Genomic DNA, 18,554 nt, shown 5'->3' on the forward strand with positions numbered 1-18,554 from the left:
TTTACCTGTATGCTCAATTTATCATCATAAACTTAGTTTGATATGTGCTTCTGTGAGAAATATATTTCCAGTCATGAACAATAAAAAATTGAAATTTATTTAATTTTTTTAAATTAACAGATACATGTAGCTTCTTTCATAGAATGTCACAGAATTTAGAATTTCAAATTCCAAACTAGTACCTCAGTATTCTTAAACCATCACAGATATTTTCTCAATTTGTTTTTCCTGCATAAAAAACTAACTTAAACCAGCTAGTACATATGTATGACTAGGGACAGTGATTTTCCGTTTAAAAAAATTGCCTTTTCCATTTCAGAAAACGGAAATTCCGTTTCCCCATAGACTTTGTGCACACGGAAAAGTGACAATTCCGTTTACACATTGAATAGCAAAATCACAACACGTGCACTCGCACTGGTCAAAATTTGTATCTGCTACTGTACCAACAACACAATAGAATCCGTTCTAATCGGATCTATGCGGTTGCATAAAATATTTTTACAAACCCATTTAGCATGCATACATCCTCACCTTTCACATTATTAGCATTATTTCACGGTGAAATGATATTTCATCGATAATTTGGGGGTTTTTGGACATCGTTATCATCAGTCAACGGCTTTTGCCAATCCGCCATCTTGGATTTTAAGACCACGATATCGTGCTGTTACATCTTCAAACGTAGAGGGCAGCAACACACGACCGTGTAGTTGAACGATATGTGTGTGCATGTGAAGCCCAACCCGGCCGGCCGGGTACGGTGCGGGGTACAATCGAGTGTGCTGATGTCGAGTGCAGTCACGATGTGTGAATTGTCATGATAGTAGCGAAGTGAGATCGTGTTTAGTGGTTTTTTGGCCATTTAATATTCTCATTTTGTTGTGATTTTGGAGTAATTTCTGTTACTATTCTGTGTATTTTGAGGGAAAATACGTTTTCCGTGATTTTCCGTTTGAAATGCCACTTTCCGTTTCAGAAGGCCCTTTCCGTGAATTCCGTCCGTTTTCCATGATCGCGGAAAATCACTGTCCCTATATGACTGATACTCCTGTTCCTGTTGCCCCTAAACAAGTATGTGAAATGGAGGCTGCATGGACTTGAGATACCACAAAACTGTATTTTTTTACATTTTTATTATGCTTTGTTATATCTGTATTAGGTCGAGATTAAACCAGCTAGTAGGACCGATGTCCCAACTCCCGGTGCCCCTAAACCGGCATTTGGGAGAGGTTTACAGAGACAACAAATCGAGGAGGAAGCTAAAAAAGTTCCAGGTAAATTGTCATACGTTTTGGACTTATGCACATATGTTTTGAAGTTATGCCCATTATCATTTTATATACATTATTCAATAATTGTATAATAATAGATATGCTATTATATTCCATTTATTTGAAGATTTTGTTTCAATATGTTTTAGTATGATCCATTGGGACAATTTTTTTTTATCAGTATTGGTGATGCCAATGCCTATTGCGCAATTTTCTCTTGGCATGATGTGTTGGTGGTGGATGTATTGCAACATTTCCTTTTGGGGAATACCAAGCAAAGATGAGTCATAATAATAAGCAAGATTTTGCCTGAATTATCATGTAACCTATCTTACAGCTTCCAAACCAACATAGATACCTTTCTTACAGTAAAGGGGCCAATATGTGAGTCAGCACTGCTGCTACATGTAAATGAAATTTTGTAATGCAGGCGAGACTGCCAGAGGCGTGCCATTATATTGCTCTTCCTCTCCCCCCTTTTTTTCGGGGGGGGGGGGGGCATCTGAGAAATAAATTAGTATTAAACATTGTTGGTTCCTTGACCTGAATTTTCCCATCTAAAAAAGACGCAAACCAGTGCCATACATGTAGCTGCGGGGGGGGGGGGGGGATAGTACAATCAAGGAATATGGTCTGAATATATGCAGCCTATTAAAGGCCCCTGCCAATGACTTTTGTATAGAAGGCCTCTTTCGTTCAACACAAAGTTGTATTTGTGGTAGTCTTATGTAAAGACCCACTTGTGGATCACAGTTTTAATAGGGGTCTGTGCCTGCAGGCTACAGGAACAGACGACATGTACGGGGCAATGTTCTATTTGCAGGTTTTGTTTAATGGTAAATGGAGGGCAGGTTCTTTAGCCCTTGCCATTCACAGAAATATGAAAAATAGTGCAATGCAATGTTTTATTTTTTTTATTTTGAATTGATCAGAAGCTTCATTTTGTACTTTGTGTACAGTAAAGGATACATATTTGTATGTATGTAATGTATTTTTCAGTTGAGGCCAAAAGCTTACATACACCCATGGAATTCAGTGAAATTTGTTCGCTTGCCAAATATCGTAAGATTGACCTTGACGAATTTGGTATCAAATGAAAGAGCATATTAAGCTCTTTCACATGATTGGGATGCCGTTGGGGTTAAAGTACATTTCAGGTGGAATTTTCTTTGAACAAAAAGAGGAATGTTCGTGCCAAATGTATTCTATTGTTATTATATTTTCAAACATCGTTTCATAGAAATATATTAATGTCAAATCTATGATTTATATTACATTTTCTATCATGATATGTCACCACTGAACAAAAAAGTGTAATCTGAAATGTTTGTGTTGAGAAGAAACTTGCACAGATGTGAAATGTTTTTGTCAAGTTTTTATTTTTAATTTGTCTAAAAATGAAGATTTGGGGGGAAAAATGACACCAAAATATTTTTTAGCTTCTGATGACATAGCAATGTGATGAAGGGGCATGACATACTCATTTGTTTGATATCGAATTTGTCATGATAGCACAAATATTTTATAAGATACAGTAAATTTCAAGATGTTTGGCAAGTGTCAACTTTTCTTTGAATTTCCTGGGTGTATGTAAACTCCAGGCCGCAACTGTATGGACAGTTTGATGAATATTTTATACCCTAGGCAATTTAAAGAATGAAAAATGTTTTATACACATGAAAAGTATACTATAGTATTTAAGGAATATTTTGTATTTAAAAACAAAATTGATCAGTTTTTGTGAAAAATTGAAAATTCCCTGAATTCCCAGCAGCTGAAAATTCCTGAAACTTTCCATGGAAATTTTCAAAATTTCCGGAAAGTTTCCAGCCCTTTGCAACCCTAGTCATGAGTTTGATAATGCAGTAAACAGTGTAGATTCAATTAAAATATCAGAATTAAAATTGGGTTTGTGAATTACTATGGGGGTCCCGTTCTGATTAGACAAAAAAAATGTTTTTATTTTCGTTTGTTTTTTATTTAGTACAGAGTCAACAAGCCATCTAGTTGGAAACTGTGGTGTGTTTTAGACCTGAGCCTTGTTATAATCATCGATATTCATTTTTTTTTAAATTTGCCCATTTGTTCTTCAGGGGTACAAACAAGTGCGCCACCACAGAAGGCACCCGTGCCATTTGGACGCGGGATTTCAAGTATGCCGATTGGTCGAGGGTTTTCTTCCCAGCAGCCCCTGTCCCAGACGGCCTCCCCTCGTCAGACCCCTTCCCCACTTCAGAAACCCCCCTCACCTGCGCGGAAAACCCCCTCACCGCCGCAGGCATCCCCCTCGCCGACAGGCAGGGGCATGATGACTTCCGCCGCATCTTCAGCCGTGTCCAGCCCAGCTCCTACCCCGACGCCCTCCGTGGGTCCTGGTGGGGACAGGTTTGCCACGCTGGATGAGAAGATGGGCCAGATGTCTCTCCAAGGGAAAGAAATTCATGGCACTTCTGGTAGAGAGTAAGTCTCATCACTCCTGTTCTCTCAGTAGCTTGAATTTGGTCATTCTTGAGGGATTTTTCTCTTGATATTGCCCTTAAAATGGTAGCATGCCAAAGTTGCTAAAATCAGCACAAATGAATCCGACAGATAGTATGCAATTTTACAGGCTTGTTTGGAGTTGAGGAAGTTTGTTTTTGGAAAAAGTTCAAATTTCATTATGGCTTGAGGTAATAGTCTACACTGGCAGACCAAAAGCTGCCATGGAGAAAATATTACAAAAATGAAAAACGGGTAATTCTGTGTTGAATCTTTTAATAGGGACGATAGAAATCTGTTCAACCCAGGTGAATGTTTCATATAGCTGTTCGTAATTTAAGAATGACTTTGAGAACAACTGGTGAACATTTCTTGTGTGCTAAATAAAAATAATCACCAATGAACATTTAATGGTGAATATCATTTACCACAAGAGAGGAGCACTAGTCGTTCTTAAAGTCACTCTTAACTTTAATATGAACAGCTTTATTAAATGACCCCCAGAAGAGGTAAACATCAGGGCTTGAAATTAATCCCAATGCCATGACCTTTGACATCCTTTTGATCAGCTTCAATGTCCCTCTCATTTGCCTTTGATATTATATGTGCCCTTTTTTAATATTCCCATATTTGCTGGAAATAGCACCTTTTAATACCTTGCCCCAAAAATTTAAGGCCTGAAAAAAAGAGCATAATTGACAATCTGGTTTGAAAATACTTTTTCTTTAATACACAATTATATTACTTATGTGAATTCAATTTTTGCACACTCTGTGTGGTTTGGAAATTAATTAGGCTGTTTAGAGCACACCTTACATTTATTTTTAAAGGTCAAGTCCACCCCATGAAAATGTTGACTTGAATAAATAGAGAAAAATCAAACTAGCATAGTGCTGAAAATTTCATCAAAATCGGATGTAAAATAAGAAAGTTATGACATTTTAAAGTTTCCCTTATTTTTCACAAAACAGTGATATGCACAACTAGGTGAGTCAGTCGATGATGTCCATCACTCACTATTTCTTTTGTTTTTTATTGTTTGAATTATACGATATTTCATTTTTTATAGATTTGACAATAAGGACCAACTTGACTGAACCATATAGTATTAAACAATGCTAATTCTACATGTTCAGGGAGGAATCAATCATTGACACCAATGAAATGAAAACCAATGATTATCTGTATCAATGATTATTTGTTTATTGACAATGAGGAGAAAATTAGAATATTTCATATAATAAAATACAAAAGAAATAGTGAGTGAGTGATGTCATCAGTTCCCTCATTTGCATACCAGCCAGGATGTGCATATTACTGTTTTGTGAAATTAAGCGAAACTTTGAAATGTCATAACTTTCTTATTTTACATCCGATTTTGATGAAATTTTCAGTGCTATGCTTGTTGGATTTTTCTCTTTTTATTCAAATCAACTTATTGTTGGGGTGGACTTGTCCTTTAAGTTCCTATTTGTGGTAAACAATGAAAACCAAGGAGGCAAGGAAACAAGTTTCTATCATCATTATGATCTTTCTTGTATTCATTATTGTTTTCAGTATTATGGTTCATATTGTTATTTTTCATCACTTTCATCATTGTTTCTATCATTATTTGCTGTTATTGATGCTGTAAATCATGTTGATAGCTTTAAACGCATGAATTTTATACTAACGCTAATGTTGTTATGATCATTGTCTTGAAGGGCTCGTGCAGCAAGCAACTACATTCCAATCCGTTGTTTGAACAAGGCAGTCTGGCAATATGCGGTATCCTTTTCACCGGAGCTCGATAGCAAGAAGATGAAACTCCGGATGGTCTTCGATCATTCCGATGTGATTGGAGACGTCAGAGCTTTTGATGGAGCCATTCTCTTCCTGCCTATTAAACTACCTCAGAAGGTATGAATCTCAAACGTTTCCCCACTTACACAAATCTTTAAAGGGATGGTCCGGGCTGAAAATATTTATATCTAAATAAATAGAGTAAAATTCACAGAGCAAAATGCTGAAAATTTCATCAAAATCGGATAACAAATAACGAAGTTATTGAATTTTAAAGTTTATTAATTTATGAAAACAGTTATATGCACATCGTCATGAATATTCATTAGGTGGGCTGATGATGTCACATCTCCACTTTCCTTTTTCTTATTTTATTACATGAAATCATAAATGTTTCATTTTTTCATACATGTGTAAATGATGTGTCTCCATTATGATGAAATAAGTTGCGTCAATAAATAACTAATGCACTTAATCAGTTGTCAATCCAATTTTTTAGTTCTTGGTAGAACATTTTTGAATAAACCTAATTTCCTATAATAAAATACAAAAGAACAAGTGGGGATATGACATCATCAGCCCACCTAATGAATATTCATAAAGACATGCCTAGGACTGTTTCACCGGAATAATGCAAATCTTTAAAATTCAATAACTTTGTTATATGTTATCCGATTTTGATAAAATTTTCAGCATTTTGCTCTGTGAATTTTACTCTATTTATTGAGATATGAATATTTCCAGCCTGGACCATCCCTTTAAGATTAGTCTTAGGTTGGACTTTGTTATGATTTACTGCATTGATCATTATGTACAATCAGTCTTAAAATTCATCTGTATGACCAATCACTAGGCTTTGTCTTTCAAGCCCCATATTTGTTTAAGGTGAATTATTGAGCTTTTTGTAAGGTTGAAATGTGGTAGAAACCAGAAATAATCAATAAATTGTAAAGAGTTGATTTTAAACATTGGATTTCTCTAGTGCTATTCTCCATTTTGATTAAAACACTCAAGGTGTTTAATTTCACTGACCTGATAATTGATGTTTGTTGTAAGATTTTGGAATCCTTGCAATATGAAATTTACCCAGTTATGCCTAAAATCTATTCTGAAGTCAGGTTTAACTTAGACCATGGTCTAACTCTGTGCGAAAATTATGGGAAGCCAAAAGTGTCAACATTTTTATTAAGTTGTATGTTTCTTATGTTTACTGTGCTCTTTCCTGATTCATCAATGGTGAAGACAATCTATTTATGCTTCCTACACAATTATAAATGATTTGAGAGCCAAATGAGGTGAAATATTATATCTCTACTGTTAGTGATTTATGTAACTATTGGCTATCCATACTTAAACCACAACTTTAAACCTGAGTTTAAGTTAAACCCAACTTCAGAATACAGGCCAAGGTGTTTAATTTCACTGACCTAATAATTGATGTTTGTTGTAAGATTTGGAATCCTTGCAATATGAAATTTACCCAGTTATGTCTAAAATCATATGCAATACTCGCCCAGAAATACCCAAAAGAGCCCTGGAAAATGTATTTTTTTTTTGAGAGCTCTCCATGAAATCTCCATTCATTACAATAATAATGCTTACCCAATCTTGCAGATTTTGGCACTAGAAAAAAAAGCCCCTGAAACTAAGCCTGACAAGACACCTAAATGTATGTATGGGATTATGCACATCAAGATTTTTTGTTTTCCTGAACAATTCTGGAGCATTTTGTGTAGATGAATATATGGATACTTGAAGAGTATTCCTTTGCAGTGGATCTTTTATTATGACATTAATAGCATCCCCTTCCATTAACAAACAATAAAATCCCTTAAAAAAAACCCTAACGATAAGGGTATACATGTTTGATACAAATATTATGCATTTGTTCTTGTCCTAGGTCCAAGTCCGATTCACTACTTGCCAGATGTACTAGTATCTTATTTCATATTTTTGTTACTGACTTTTTACCATGTTGAGCGTGTTGTAGATAGGTTAAAGGTTTGTATTCAGTTTTAGTTTCTGATAACGCTTGATTATTTTCAAGGTGATAGTAAGAATCTTTGTCATTTTCTGGGTTTATGTTTGATGTGACATTTTCTTTATTGTTGTTCAGGTGACGTTGCTGAAAAGTGTTCGTTTGTATGATGAGACTGAAATCACCATCAAAGTCGATATGGTCAAGGAAGTCAATCCGCTGGAATGCACACAGATCTACAACATCATCTTTAGGAAGTATGTCTGTGACTATTCTTATTTCTTTTATTCTTTTGTGCATTCTCTCTCTCCCTCTCACTCTACCAAATGTCAAAATTATTACTATACTTGTGAAACAAACAGTTCTGGTAATATATTATTGCCACTTTTTAAATCAAAATCAAGTCAGATTTCATTGAAACTTTGGGAAAAAATTATACTTACATGTTTGCTCTTCATGACAGTTTTTAATATCAAACAAACATTCAAATTAATACATCAATATTGGGAATCGGAGGATGGGGTCAGTCAATGGAACTTCCTCTTAATCAGGTGCCAAAGGAGATATTCCTGAACACTGATGGGCGCACCCATTCATATACAAGAATGACATCCACTTTGGCATGCTTACCTTCACCCTGAAATTCTCTTTACTACCCGAGAAGCATTTCATGAAACAAAAAGTCAATGATTTTTTACCGGCTATTTGTTGAAAGCTACTGATATCCTTGGCCAAGAGCAACATTTTTTTAGTGAAAATTAATGATTATCTGTATCAATGATTATTTGTTTATTATTATTTTTAATGATTATTTGTTTGCTCTTTGTATTCTTGTCATTCATGAAGTCATACTTGACTTTATGAACAGCTTTGTGAAACTGGCCCAAAAGTCAATGAATTTTACCAACTATTCGTCAAAAGCTACTGATATCCTTGGCCAAGAGCAACATTTTCAGTCAAAATCAATGATTATCTGTATCAAGGACTATGTGTTTATTATTTGTTTGCTCTTCATATTCTTGTCATTCATGAAGTCATACTTGACTTTATGAACAGCTTTGTGAAACTGGCCCAAAAGTCAATGAAATTTACCAACTATTCGTCAAAAGCTACTGATATCCTTGGCCAAGAGCAACATTTTTTAAATGAAAATCAATGATAATCTGTATCAATGATTATTTGTTTATTGTTATTGTTGATTATTTGTTTGCTCTTCATATTCTTGTCATTCATGAAGTCATACTTGACCTTATGAACAACTTTGTGAAACTGGCCCTTAGTTATTGGATCCAGTCAAACTCATCCCATACAGTGTGTCCCAGAAAAAAGGAAACTGGGATTCTCACATCTTTTATTCTTCAAAGGCAAATTAATTATGATGTTTCATTTACATCATCCATATGATTCAATTATTCCTTTACATTTTGATACCTAATATGTGACTAACACTTCACATGCATTCATGAGCAAGACAAGTTTGAAGTTTTTATGTCAAAATCAGGTTGCGCAAAAAAATTGGACAACACTGGTTCGTGATACGACAACCATGCTTATTCGACGATTGGGTTCATTAGCATTTCTTTTGTATTCTTTGTTAAGTTTCTCTCACTGCTCCCTGAAATGATAGTGGATTCAGATTCACATGTGGGTTTCCGCGCAAATTGTTTCTGATAGGCCTTGATATCTTTCGTTTGTAATCTGCCATGTGTGAATGATTTGCTGAGCAGCTGGTCTCAAATTAAAGATGAGATTCCACTCTTACCATAAGTATCAAATTCAAAGTAAAAACATAAATAATATTTGTGAAATCTATCTCTGAAAATGGGTTTCCTTTTTTGTGGGACGCACTGTATAATCAATTCACATTCTTCATTACTTGGAATATTAACTTTTTTAAAACAATCATTGTGCATTCCCATTCATTCAACTTAGGCAACTTGTCAAAAGGCTGTGCTGGGCCTCGTCTTACAAATAGTTACGATTGATCCAATCAACCTCGGCTATTTGGAAATATATCAATGTCATAATTTCTATTCCAGGAGCTTTGCACAAGGTCCTTTGAAAATATAGAGAAACACAATGGCCCGTATTCTGATAGGTTTAACTTAAACTCAGGTTTAAAGTTGTGGTTTAAGTATGGATATCCAATTGTTACATAAATCACTAACAGTGGAGAGATCATATTTCAGCTCATTTGGCACTCAAATCATTCATAATTGTCTAGGAAGTATAAATAGATGATTGTCTTTGGGCACCATCGATGAATCAGGAAAGAGCACAGTAAACATAAAAATCATACAAGTTAATAAAAATTTTGACACTTATGGCTTCCCATAATTTTATCACAGAGTTAGACCATGGTCTTAGTTAAACCTGACTTCAGAATACGGGCAAATGAATTTTCAAGGAAACAAATAAATATACAAATATACATCATATTTGGAAAATATTTTGAACAAACATGCAGTTTTGGATGTTGACGTTGCTGGCTTTCCATAGTTGTGGTTGATCGGATCGATCGCAATTCTTTGTAAGACTGGGGCCCTGCTGTAAGGATGACATGCATCTTATCATTCCTGCAGTCTCCATTGTTTTTTGTCTCTGGTCACTGACGATTTGTAATGAAAGGCTGCTTGCAGGAGTCCTGCGAGAAAGACTGGGATTTAATTCTTGACGAGGTACTTTATTCATTGATTTCTCATTCCATTTGTTCTTTTTTTTTAATACAGGGTTATGAAAATACTGGAGATGAAACAAGTTGGACGCCATTTCTTTGACCCGACGCGACCTGCAATAGTACCACAGCATAAGTGAGTATTCTATAAATGAGTGGTATTCAATTTTTTTCACAGATGAAAGAATCTTTGAGAACTTGTCGTGCAAATTTAGTTATGGATATTAGAAAAATACAGACTGATGATATTCTGGGGCGGTATTCTGAACATTGTCTTTTCTCCATATTTTATCTTTTCTCAGAGATATGACAAAATCAGTATTCTGTTGGATGTCATAACTTTTGTCACAAAAATTGTCATAAATTTTGTCTCTTCTCTTAAGCGCGCACCAAAAATGCGCGGCTTTAAATGCACGTAATCCCAGTTAAGAAGCCAAAGATATCACAAAATTTATGGCAGGGGGATATCAGTCATAAATTTTGTCATATCGTTTAGTACCAAATATCTTGATACCCTGTCGACTGAATGTCAAGCATGTAATGATATTATTTAGATTAGATTGTGGTATTAGTTACACTCATCATCCATGACAATTTTCAAGAATATTTTTTCATGCTACAATTAGTTAGGCCCTACATATAAATTCATCCTTTTTTTCTCTGTTTTCCCTCTTTTTCTATTTCTCCTCTAAAATCCTTCACAGCTCCCTGTCTCTCTTTGTAATTAAGCGCATCAATATTCGCGTAGTTGCGCGATGCCAGCTACTGTATTGGGGATACGCCCTACCTGCCACCGGTCCTTCCTATTGGTTAGAAGGGCTCCCACTGGGAAATAACAATGATTTTGATTGGTGTGTTTCTGAAAAGATGGGCGGGAACTTAGAGAGATATGACAGGGAAAAGACAATGTTCAGAATACCGATTTGTGACAATCATAGCGGTGTCACATCTCGGAGAGAAATTACAAAATTTATGACAAAAGTTATGACAGTGTTCCAGAATACCACCCCTGGAAATTTTAGCCTATTCTGTGTATGACGAGTGGTTTTATATAAAGGAGCAAACACGTATGCAAATAAATTCTTTTGATCGGGCATGTGATAAAAAAAATACACTGATGGGCAATTCCATAAAATAATCAACCTTTTTGTACGTCCGACCCCCATTTTTCTCAAGTATTACTTCATTTCATAAACTGACGAAGTCATGGTCCTTTGAGAGCATTACAAACTTTCAAAAGAACCAGAAATCAGAGACAGAAAATTTCATGAAGGTCCCACATATAGGGGGTCGGACGTACATATTTAATGGAATTGCCCTGATATGACTTTCTTGTAAATACAATTGCAATATTTATTCAATGTAACACATTTCGATTTCATATTCTGCACATCATGTTGGAGGGCATACTCATTATTAAAATCTAGCTATGAATTGGAATAGTAACATGCACTTTTAGGTAATTTACAGTGACTTAGAATTGGTAATAAGCAGAAAGAAGTAAACATTCTGATTAATATTATTTGTAATTTTAACCCTATCTAGGCCGGGGTGTTTTGGGAGTTCATATGGCCGGGGGGGGGGGCCTCCCAGGCCCCCCCTTGAGATCTCGGCCGTCGACCGCGTGATCGCGCCGAAAATTGGCACGCGGGTTCCCTGGAACATAATCTACAAAATTGTATTGTAATTTTTTTCATGTGAATCGCTAATAAGTGATTATGCTAATTTATGCATAATTAGTATGCGAAATCATACTTTTTCCTGTAACTCCCTAAATAAAGCTCCAAATGTTGTAATATTTGGTATATAAACTCTTTGTGGTGTTCTTAGCAAGTGTAAATGAAAAAAATTGCGATATCAAATAATTTTCTTATGTATTATATTGTTTTTTGCAATTTCTTATGTATTTCTCTATTTTTTTACCTTTTGTTTTTCATTGTTTTTTCAATGAAATTTGTTGGGGAAATAAATACATTTAGACCAGCAAAACTAAAAATAATCATACATTTATGAATTTTGGTTGAAAACACAATTTGCATTGACTTTGTACACAAAACCACGTTTTGGAGCAATTTTTGGTCTGACACGCACTTACATAATGTTGCGTAATTTCGGAACAGCATACCCGGATGACGCAAAATTGGTCTCAAAAGTTGCGCAAGACATGAAAGTAAAAAGTCAGTGAGTGGCGTGGTAAAAAAATTTCGCGCAGCGAAAATATCGCGCGATTCGTTGAGGGGGGGGCCTCGGAGGCCCCCCCCCCCCCCCGGCCTAGATAGGGTTAATGTTCCACAGCTTTTTTAAGATGTGGAACCTTCCTCCCCAAGTCTTGATGTTTATCAATTACCTCGTTGACTTTGTACACAAAATGAAGCCGAGCTTTTTAGCTCAGCTTTGTCATACCATTTACAGTACATGTATGGAGTCATTCTTGCCTGGGCATTTGGGTGACCTGAACACTCAAATCCAATCCATTATGATACTGGTCCATCGTAGCGCATCAAGCTACATTGGCTTTTACAGATACACCTTTTTCCATTTTTCTAATGATAGTTCCTTATATTTTTCTTTTAGGTAATCATTTCTATATCAGTTTATAGTTCCATTATTTCAACATCCCTGGTATTCCATAGTTTTATCTGTAAATAAGGTTACTTTCATAATTAAAATGTATAAATTGAGTGAACAGGATACCACTTTTCAGACTATCACCATAGTCTAAATTCAGATGTTTTCAACAAATATTTCAGCAAAAGCAAACACCTTTACTTTGATGTAGGAAAGGCCCATTCTAGATGATTTTTTCAGACTTTATTAACCGATTCTAAGTGGCATCCCTGATTGATGTATGAACGAGGCTTTACAATTACATTCTTTTATTGTTTTGTTGAATAGACTGGAGATTTGGCCTGGGTACATCACAGCTATCAGCCAGTATGAAGGAGGTCTTATGTTACACGCTGATGTAGCACATAAGGTTCTGTGCAATCAGACAGTACTAGACACCATGTAAGTATGAGACTAGTTATATACCTTGGGTCTCTCTCATAAGGGACATATGCCCGTATTCTGAACTCGGGTTTAAATTAAACCCTGCATTAAGTTGTGGTTTAACTATGGAGAGCAACTTGAGCACAAATCCCTTACAGTACACATCCGATTTATTAACTCATTCGACACCCAAATTGTTCATAACTGTCTGGGAATAATAACTGAAGTATTTTTTCCCTCATTATGAAAGCAAAAAGATACAAAATAGCAAACATAAGAAATATACAATTTAAACAGAATTTCTGAATTTTTCTGCTCCCCATAATTTTATTACTGAGTTAGACCGCGGTCTAAGTTAAACCTGACTTCAGAATACGGGCCATACAGTTGATATTTACAATCAATTATAATATTTTGTTTACAATTGATTTTATATTTCATTTTACAGGGCGCTTATGAACAATCTTTTTGTACGTGGTTCTTGAGACTTTTGATTGTGTGAGATTATACATTTGATTTTATCTTTTGTATAGCAGGGCTCTGGGAACTGTTTAAAGATAAAGACCAGTTGTGGTAACGATCTCAAAATGTGTTCACACAGAGTCCAATAAAATGACCGCCCAAGTGTTTTTATGTACCGTACAAATAAAAAAGTGTGTGGCAAATGGTTCTGGAAGAAAATGTGTAATTGCTGAGAAATGAGCAAAATAAGCACAGAATTTCATCAAATGTGGGGTATTTTTCCAAGCAGTATTAATACATTGTCCCACATATGTCATTTTGTGTTCGTGATCATTAGAATTATCGGTTTTGAGCTAAGATTTCATGATTTTACAAAGATAAGTTCACATTAATATACCAGATGTAGATCAGTGATAATATTGTGACCAATAACCTTTATTCAAAAGACTTCGTCATGAAATAATTGTTTGCTGCAACTACTTTCTTTTACCTTTAATGAAGCTGTTTGTAGAATTAGAATCGTCATTGCCTACTAATTCAAATCGGCCCCTTCACGTTTCAACTAAAGCTTTATTAATTGACATGAAGTGGCATGAAAATAAACATATGATAATCTTTTTGTTTCCAGGCAAGCTATCTACTCACGTGTTCCAGATAAGAACAGGTTTCGAGACGAGTGCACGAGACAGATCATCGGGAGTGTGGCACTCACTCGCTACAACAACAAGACGTATCGCGTCGATGACATCGACTGGAATTCCAACCCCCAAACCACGTTCACGTCACACGGCGAAGAGATCTCATTTGTATATTATTACAAGTAAGTTCTTTATTGTAAATCTGTTTGATTCTACATTTCATTCCACAGCCAATGTAAACTGTACTGGGGTTGGTGGGGGGGGGGGGGGGGGTTGGACTCCCCCATAAATTTTCATGTAATATGCCCGAAAGGTAGTAAGAACCACATTGCCTGACTAAATCTTTTGTGCTAGCTTATCTTTTTCGACCAAATTTCATAACGATGTTGCTTGCGATTCCTATGTTACACAGCATTTTGTACTTCCACATCGAACTACAGATACAAAGTACCATCTATGATGGTGTTAAAAATTCAGAAATTTATGAATAAATCCCCAGAAAAACAGTTTTCCTTTCTAAATTCTATTCTAAAATAAACATGACTTTGCAATCCCTAAAATTTTAAAATTGTCTGCAGGGAACTGGACTATGTACATAAATCATTAACTCACCATTATTATTATTTTTTTTTTGCATTCTCTTTTTTAGGAAGAACTACAATCTTGACATCACTGACCTAGGTCAACCCTTACTCATCAGCAGAATAAAGAAGAAGCCTCCCCGCGGACAGGCCAGAACAGGGGTACGTCATGCATACATCATGCCTAGCATTTGAAACCTCTAATACATATATCATACTTTGCATTTAATCCCTTTAGAGATCCAATTTTCGTTGTATTGTTCAGGATAGTGTAACACAAGAGACATGACCAATTGTGTTTCTATAAATCTGTGGCAAAAAGCATGCACAAAAAATGAAAATCGCTTGAAAAAATTGATTGCATAAACAGGACCCAAAGTTGTTTTATGCCTAAATCTGTAAGCTTTCATCACTCAAGTTGGCAATCAAAGATAAATGCCAAATGTCGTAAAAATTTCAAAAGGAGTTTGTACAGAATCCAATAAAATGACCATCCAAGTGACTGTATTGATAAAAATATATGGCAAAGGATTCTGGAAGAAATTATATTATTGCTTGGAAATCAGCAAAACAAGCATAAAATCAAGTTTCCAGGGACCCGTTTTCATAAAGGACTTGCAACTGAACTTGTAACTTTGCTATTATGGTAACAGGACTTCAGTAGCCAATGACAAGCAAGGTTACCATGATGGCGAGGTTACAATAGTTGCAGCTCGGGCCCCAGATCCCTTTCAAGATCCCTTGTGGAGCGTTGTGGCCCAGTGGATTAGTCTTCTGACTTTGAAACAGAGGGTCGTGGGTTCGAATCCCAGCCATGGCGTAATTTCCTTCAAGAAATTCATCCACATTGTGCTGCACTCAACCCAGGTGAGGTGAATGGGTACCTGGCAGGAATTTATTCCTTGAAATGCCACCTCGCTGTAAAGGCTGCGGGACTAAAGCCGGGGTAATAATATCCAAGCCATTTGAAAGCGCATAGGGACGTTATGACATAATGTGATATGCGCTATACAAGAACTGTGTTATTATTATTCAAAGATGTTATATTCTTCCATTGTATTTGAACAGACCCCACTGGAGGAAGAAATCAGATTGGTTCCCGAGTTGTGCAGTCGTACGGGACTCACTGACGACATGAGAGCCGACTTCAGAATCATGAAGGTACCCATCTAAAATTCCTAAGATAATTCATAAAATAATTTTCGCAAAGCCGTAATTTAACATCAGAGAGTAGGGTGAAGACAATTCTCTAACATCGAGACACTTTCATGTAAGTTTTTAGCGCTGACAAGATATGCGATATCCTTTTTTTTATTTGGTGAAATTGTCAGTGTTTGCTGATATCTGTCCTATACACTAGAATTCCTTAAAACCTTTTAGAGATTATCGTTATTTTCCACCTTTAAATCCATTTTTTAAGACCCACCTATTTTCAAAATGATTATACATGTACCTGTATGTTGCGTATACCAGATTTTATTATTTGTAATATGTGTTGATGTAATTAATTTAAATTTGTTTAAAGGTCTATTGTTTTAATCAAGTTTGTGATATGATATATAGGGACAGTGATTTTCCGTTTCAAAAAATTGCCTTTTCCGTTTCAGAAAATCTCAAATTCCGTTTCAGCATGTCAGAAAACGGAAATTCCGTTTCCCCATAGACTTTGTACACACGGAAAAGTGACAATTCCGTTTACACATTTACATGCACACTCGCACTGGTCAAAATTTGTATCTGCTACTGTACCAACAACACAATAAAATCCGTTCTAATCGGATCTATGCGGGTGAATAAAATATTTTAACACACCCATTTTGCATGCATACATCCTCACCTTTCATATTATTAGCATTATTTCACGGTGAAATGATATTTCATCGATAATTTTGGGGGTTTTTGGACATCGTTATCATCAGTCATCGTCTTTTCCCAATCCGCCATCTTGGATTTTAAGACCACGATATCGTGCTGTTACATCTTCAAACGTAGAGGGCAGCAACACACAACTGTGTACATGTAGTTGAACGATACATGTGTGCATGTGAAGCCCAACCCAGCCGCCCGTTTACCGGTACCGTACGGGTACGGTGCGGGGTACAATCGAGTGTGCTGATGTCGAGTGCAGTCACGATGTGTGAATTGTCATGATAGTAGCGAAGTGAGATCGTGTTTTCTGGGTTTTTTTGGCCATTTAATATTCTCATTTTGTTGTGATTTTGGAGTAATTTCTGTTGCTATTCTGTGTATTTTGAGGGAAAATACGTTTTCCGTGATTTTCCGTTTGAAATGCCATTTTCCGTTTCAAAAGGCCCTTTCCGTGAATTCCGTCCGTTTTCCGCGATCGCGGAAAATCACTGTCCCTAGATATATACTGTATGCACATCTAAAGCGCATAGAGGGTCTGCTTGGTTTGTTAACGATATATTGATTGCTATTATTATTATTATCATTATCTATTTTTATTTTTTTATTATTATTATTAGTGGTAGTAGTAGTAGCAGTAGTAGTAGTAGTAGTAGTAGTAGTAGTAGTAGCAGTAGCAGTAGCAGTAGCAGTAGCAGTAGCAGTAGCAGCAGCAGCAGTAGCAGTAGTCTTAGTAGTAGTAGTAGTAGGTAGTAGTAGTAGTAGCAGTAGTAGTAGTCTTAGTAGTAGTAGTAGGTAGTAGTAGTAGTAGCAGCAGTAGTAGTAGTAGTAGCAGCAGCAGCAGCAGCAGTTAGTAGTAGTAGTAGTAGTAGTAGTAGTAGCAGTAGTAGTAGAAGCAGTAGCAGTAGTAGTAGTAATGACATGTAGCTGGAAAGCAAGGATAAGTGAGACTGGAACCCCTGGGCAGTCACTACGAATAATTATCCACTGATTCTGGATCATTCCTCCCTGAAACTCCTAGGATCTAGCCACGCATACACGAGTCACACCCAATCAACGACATGCTGCCATGCGCAAGTTCATCCAAAATGTGTACTCCAATCCGAAAGCCTTGGCTGAGCTTCAGGGATGGGGACTTGAGCTGCAAAAAGACCTCCTTCAGGTAAGAAATGACATTGATCTGGGGTGGGTGTTTCACAAAGATTTAAGAATGACTTAGAGTCGCACTTAAATGTCTAGTTGCGCGCGGTATACAAGGCATGACCGCATTGGACAGATCATGCGAAGAGGACGCGCACTACTTTGTATTGATCAATAAGATTGTGCGTTGAATATCAAGAACGCGTCGGCATTTAAGTACGACTTAAGTCATACTTAAATCTTTGTGAAACACCCCCTGGCTTGTGTTATGTAAAGCTGCTCGTAGAGTTGTGCATGACTAAACGCATGACCTTTACATGGGGATATATCATTTACCATATCGATAGGGACACCGGTCACACATGAAGTCATGCATTACTTTAATACAAACAATATTATGAAAAGAATTCCCAATAAATAATTCTTTTTTTATAATACATAACATTTATAAGGCGCTTACTACAGGTGTTTCTAAGCGCACTGTGTTCTGTTTATGGTTTATACTTGGGATTAAAAAAATGATCTGTTGTTTCAAGAACTTTTGCACTCTGTTTCCATGTTTGATTGACATTTTTCCAAGATTTTTAATGAATTTGGTATTTTGATTGCAGAGTTACATTTAATTGTAACTACAAGATCAAACACGAGTTGCATTTATTTAATATTGATTCATATAAATAAATCAAATGA

At 36.0% G+C, this 18,554-nt stretch overlaps 1 protein-coding gene across 1 annotated transcript in view; it reads left to right on the plus strand.

The window, feature by feature from the left end:
* Nucleotides 1-18,554, plus strand: part of LOC129281174 (piwi-like protein 2) — a 33,563-nt gene that overhangs the window by 2,654 nt on the left and 12,355 nt on the right. Inside the window, exons 3-12 of the mRNA XM_054917118.2 lie at nucleotides 1,163-1,277; nucleotides 3,368-3,734; nucleotides 5,456-5,651; nucleotides 7,651-7,769; nucleotides 10,242-10,322; nucleotides 13,082-13,195; nucleotides 14,268-14,459; nucleotides 14,927-15,020; nucleotides 15,927-16,019; nucleotides 17,746-17,886. Of these exons, the coding sequence (XP_054773093.2) occupies nucleotides 1,163-1,277; nucleotides 3,368-3,734; nucleotides 5,456-5,651; nucleotides 7,651-7,769; nucleotides 10,242-10,322; nucleotides 13,082-13,195; nucleotides 14,268-14,459; nucleotides 14,927-15,020; nucleotides 15,927-16,019; nucleotides 17,746-17,886 (1,512 nt within the window). The remainder of the gene's footprint in view (nucleotides 1-1,162; nucleotides 1,278-3,367; nucleotides 3,735-5,455; nucleotides 5,652-7,650; nucleotides 7,770-10,241; nucleotides 10,323-13,081; nucleotides 13,196-14,267; nucleotides 14,460-14,926; nucleotides 15,021-15,926; nucleotides 16,020-17,745; nucleotides 17,887-18,554) is intronic.

This window comes from Lytechinus pictus, chromosome 18, assembly GCF_037042905.1.
Source record: "Lytechinus pictus isolate F3 Inbred chromosome 18, Lp3.0, whole genome shotgun sequence".
NCBI classification, from domain to species: Eukaryota; Metazoa; Echinodermata; class Echinoidea; order Temnopleuroida; family Toxopneustidae; genus Lytechinus; species Lytechinus pictus.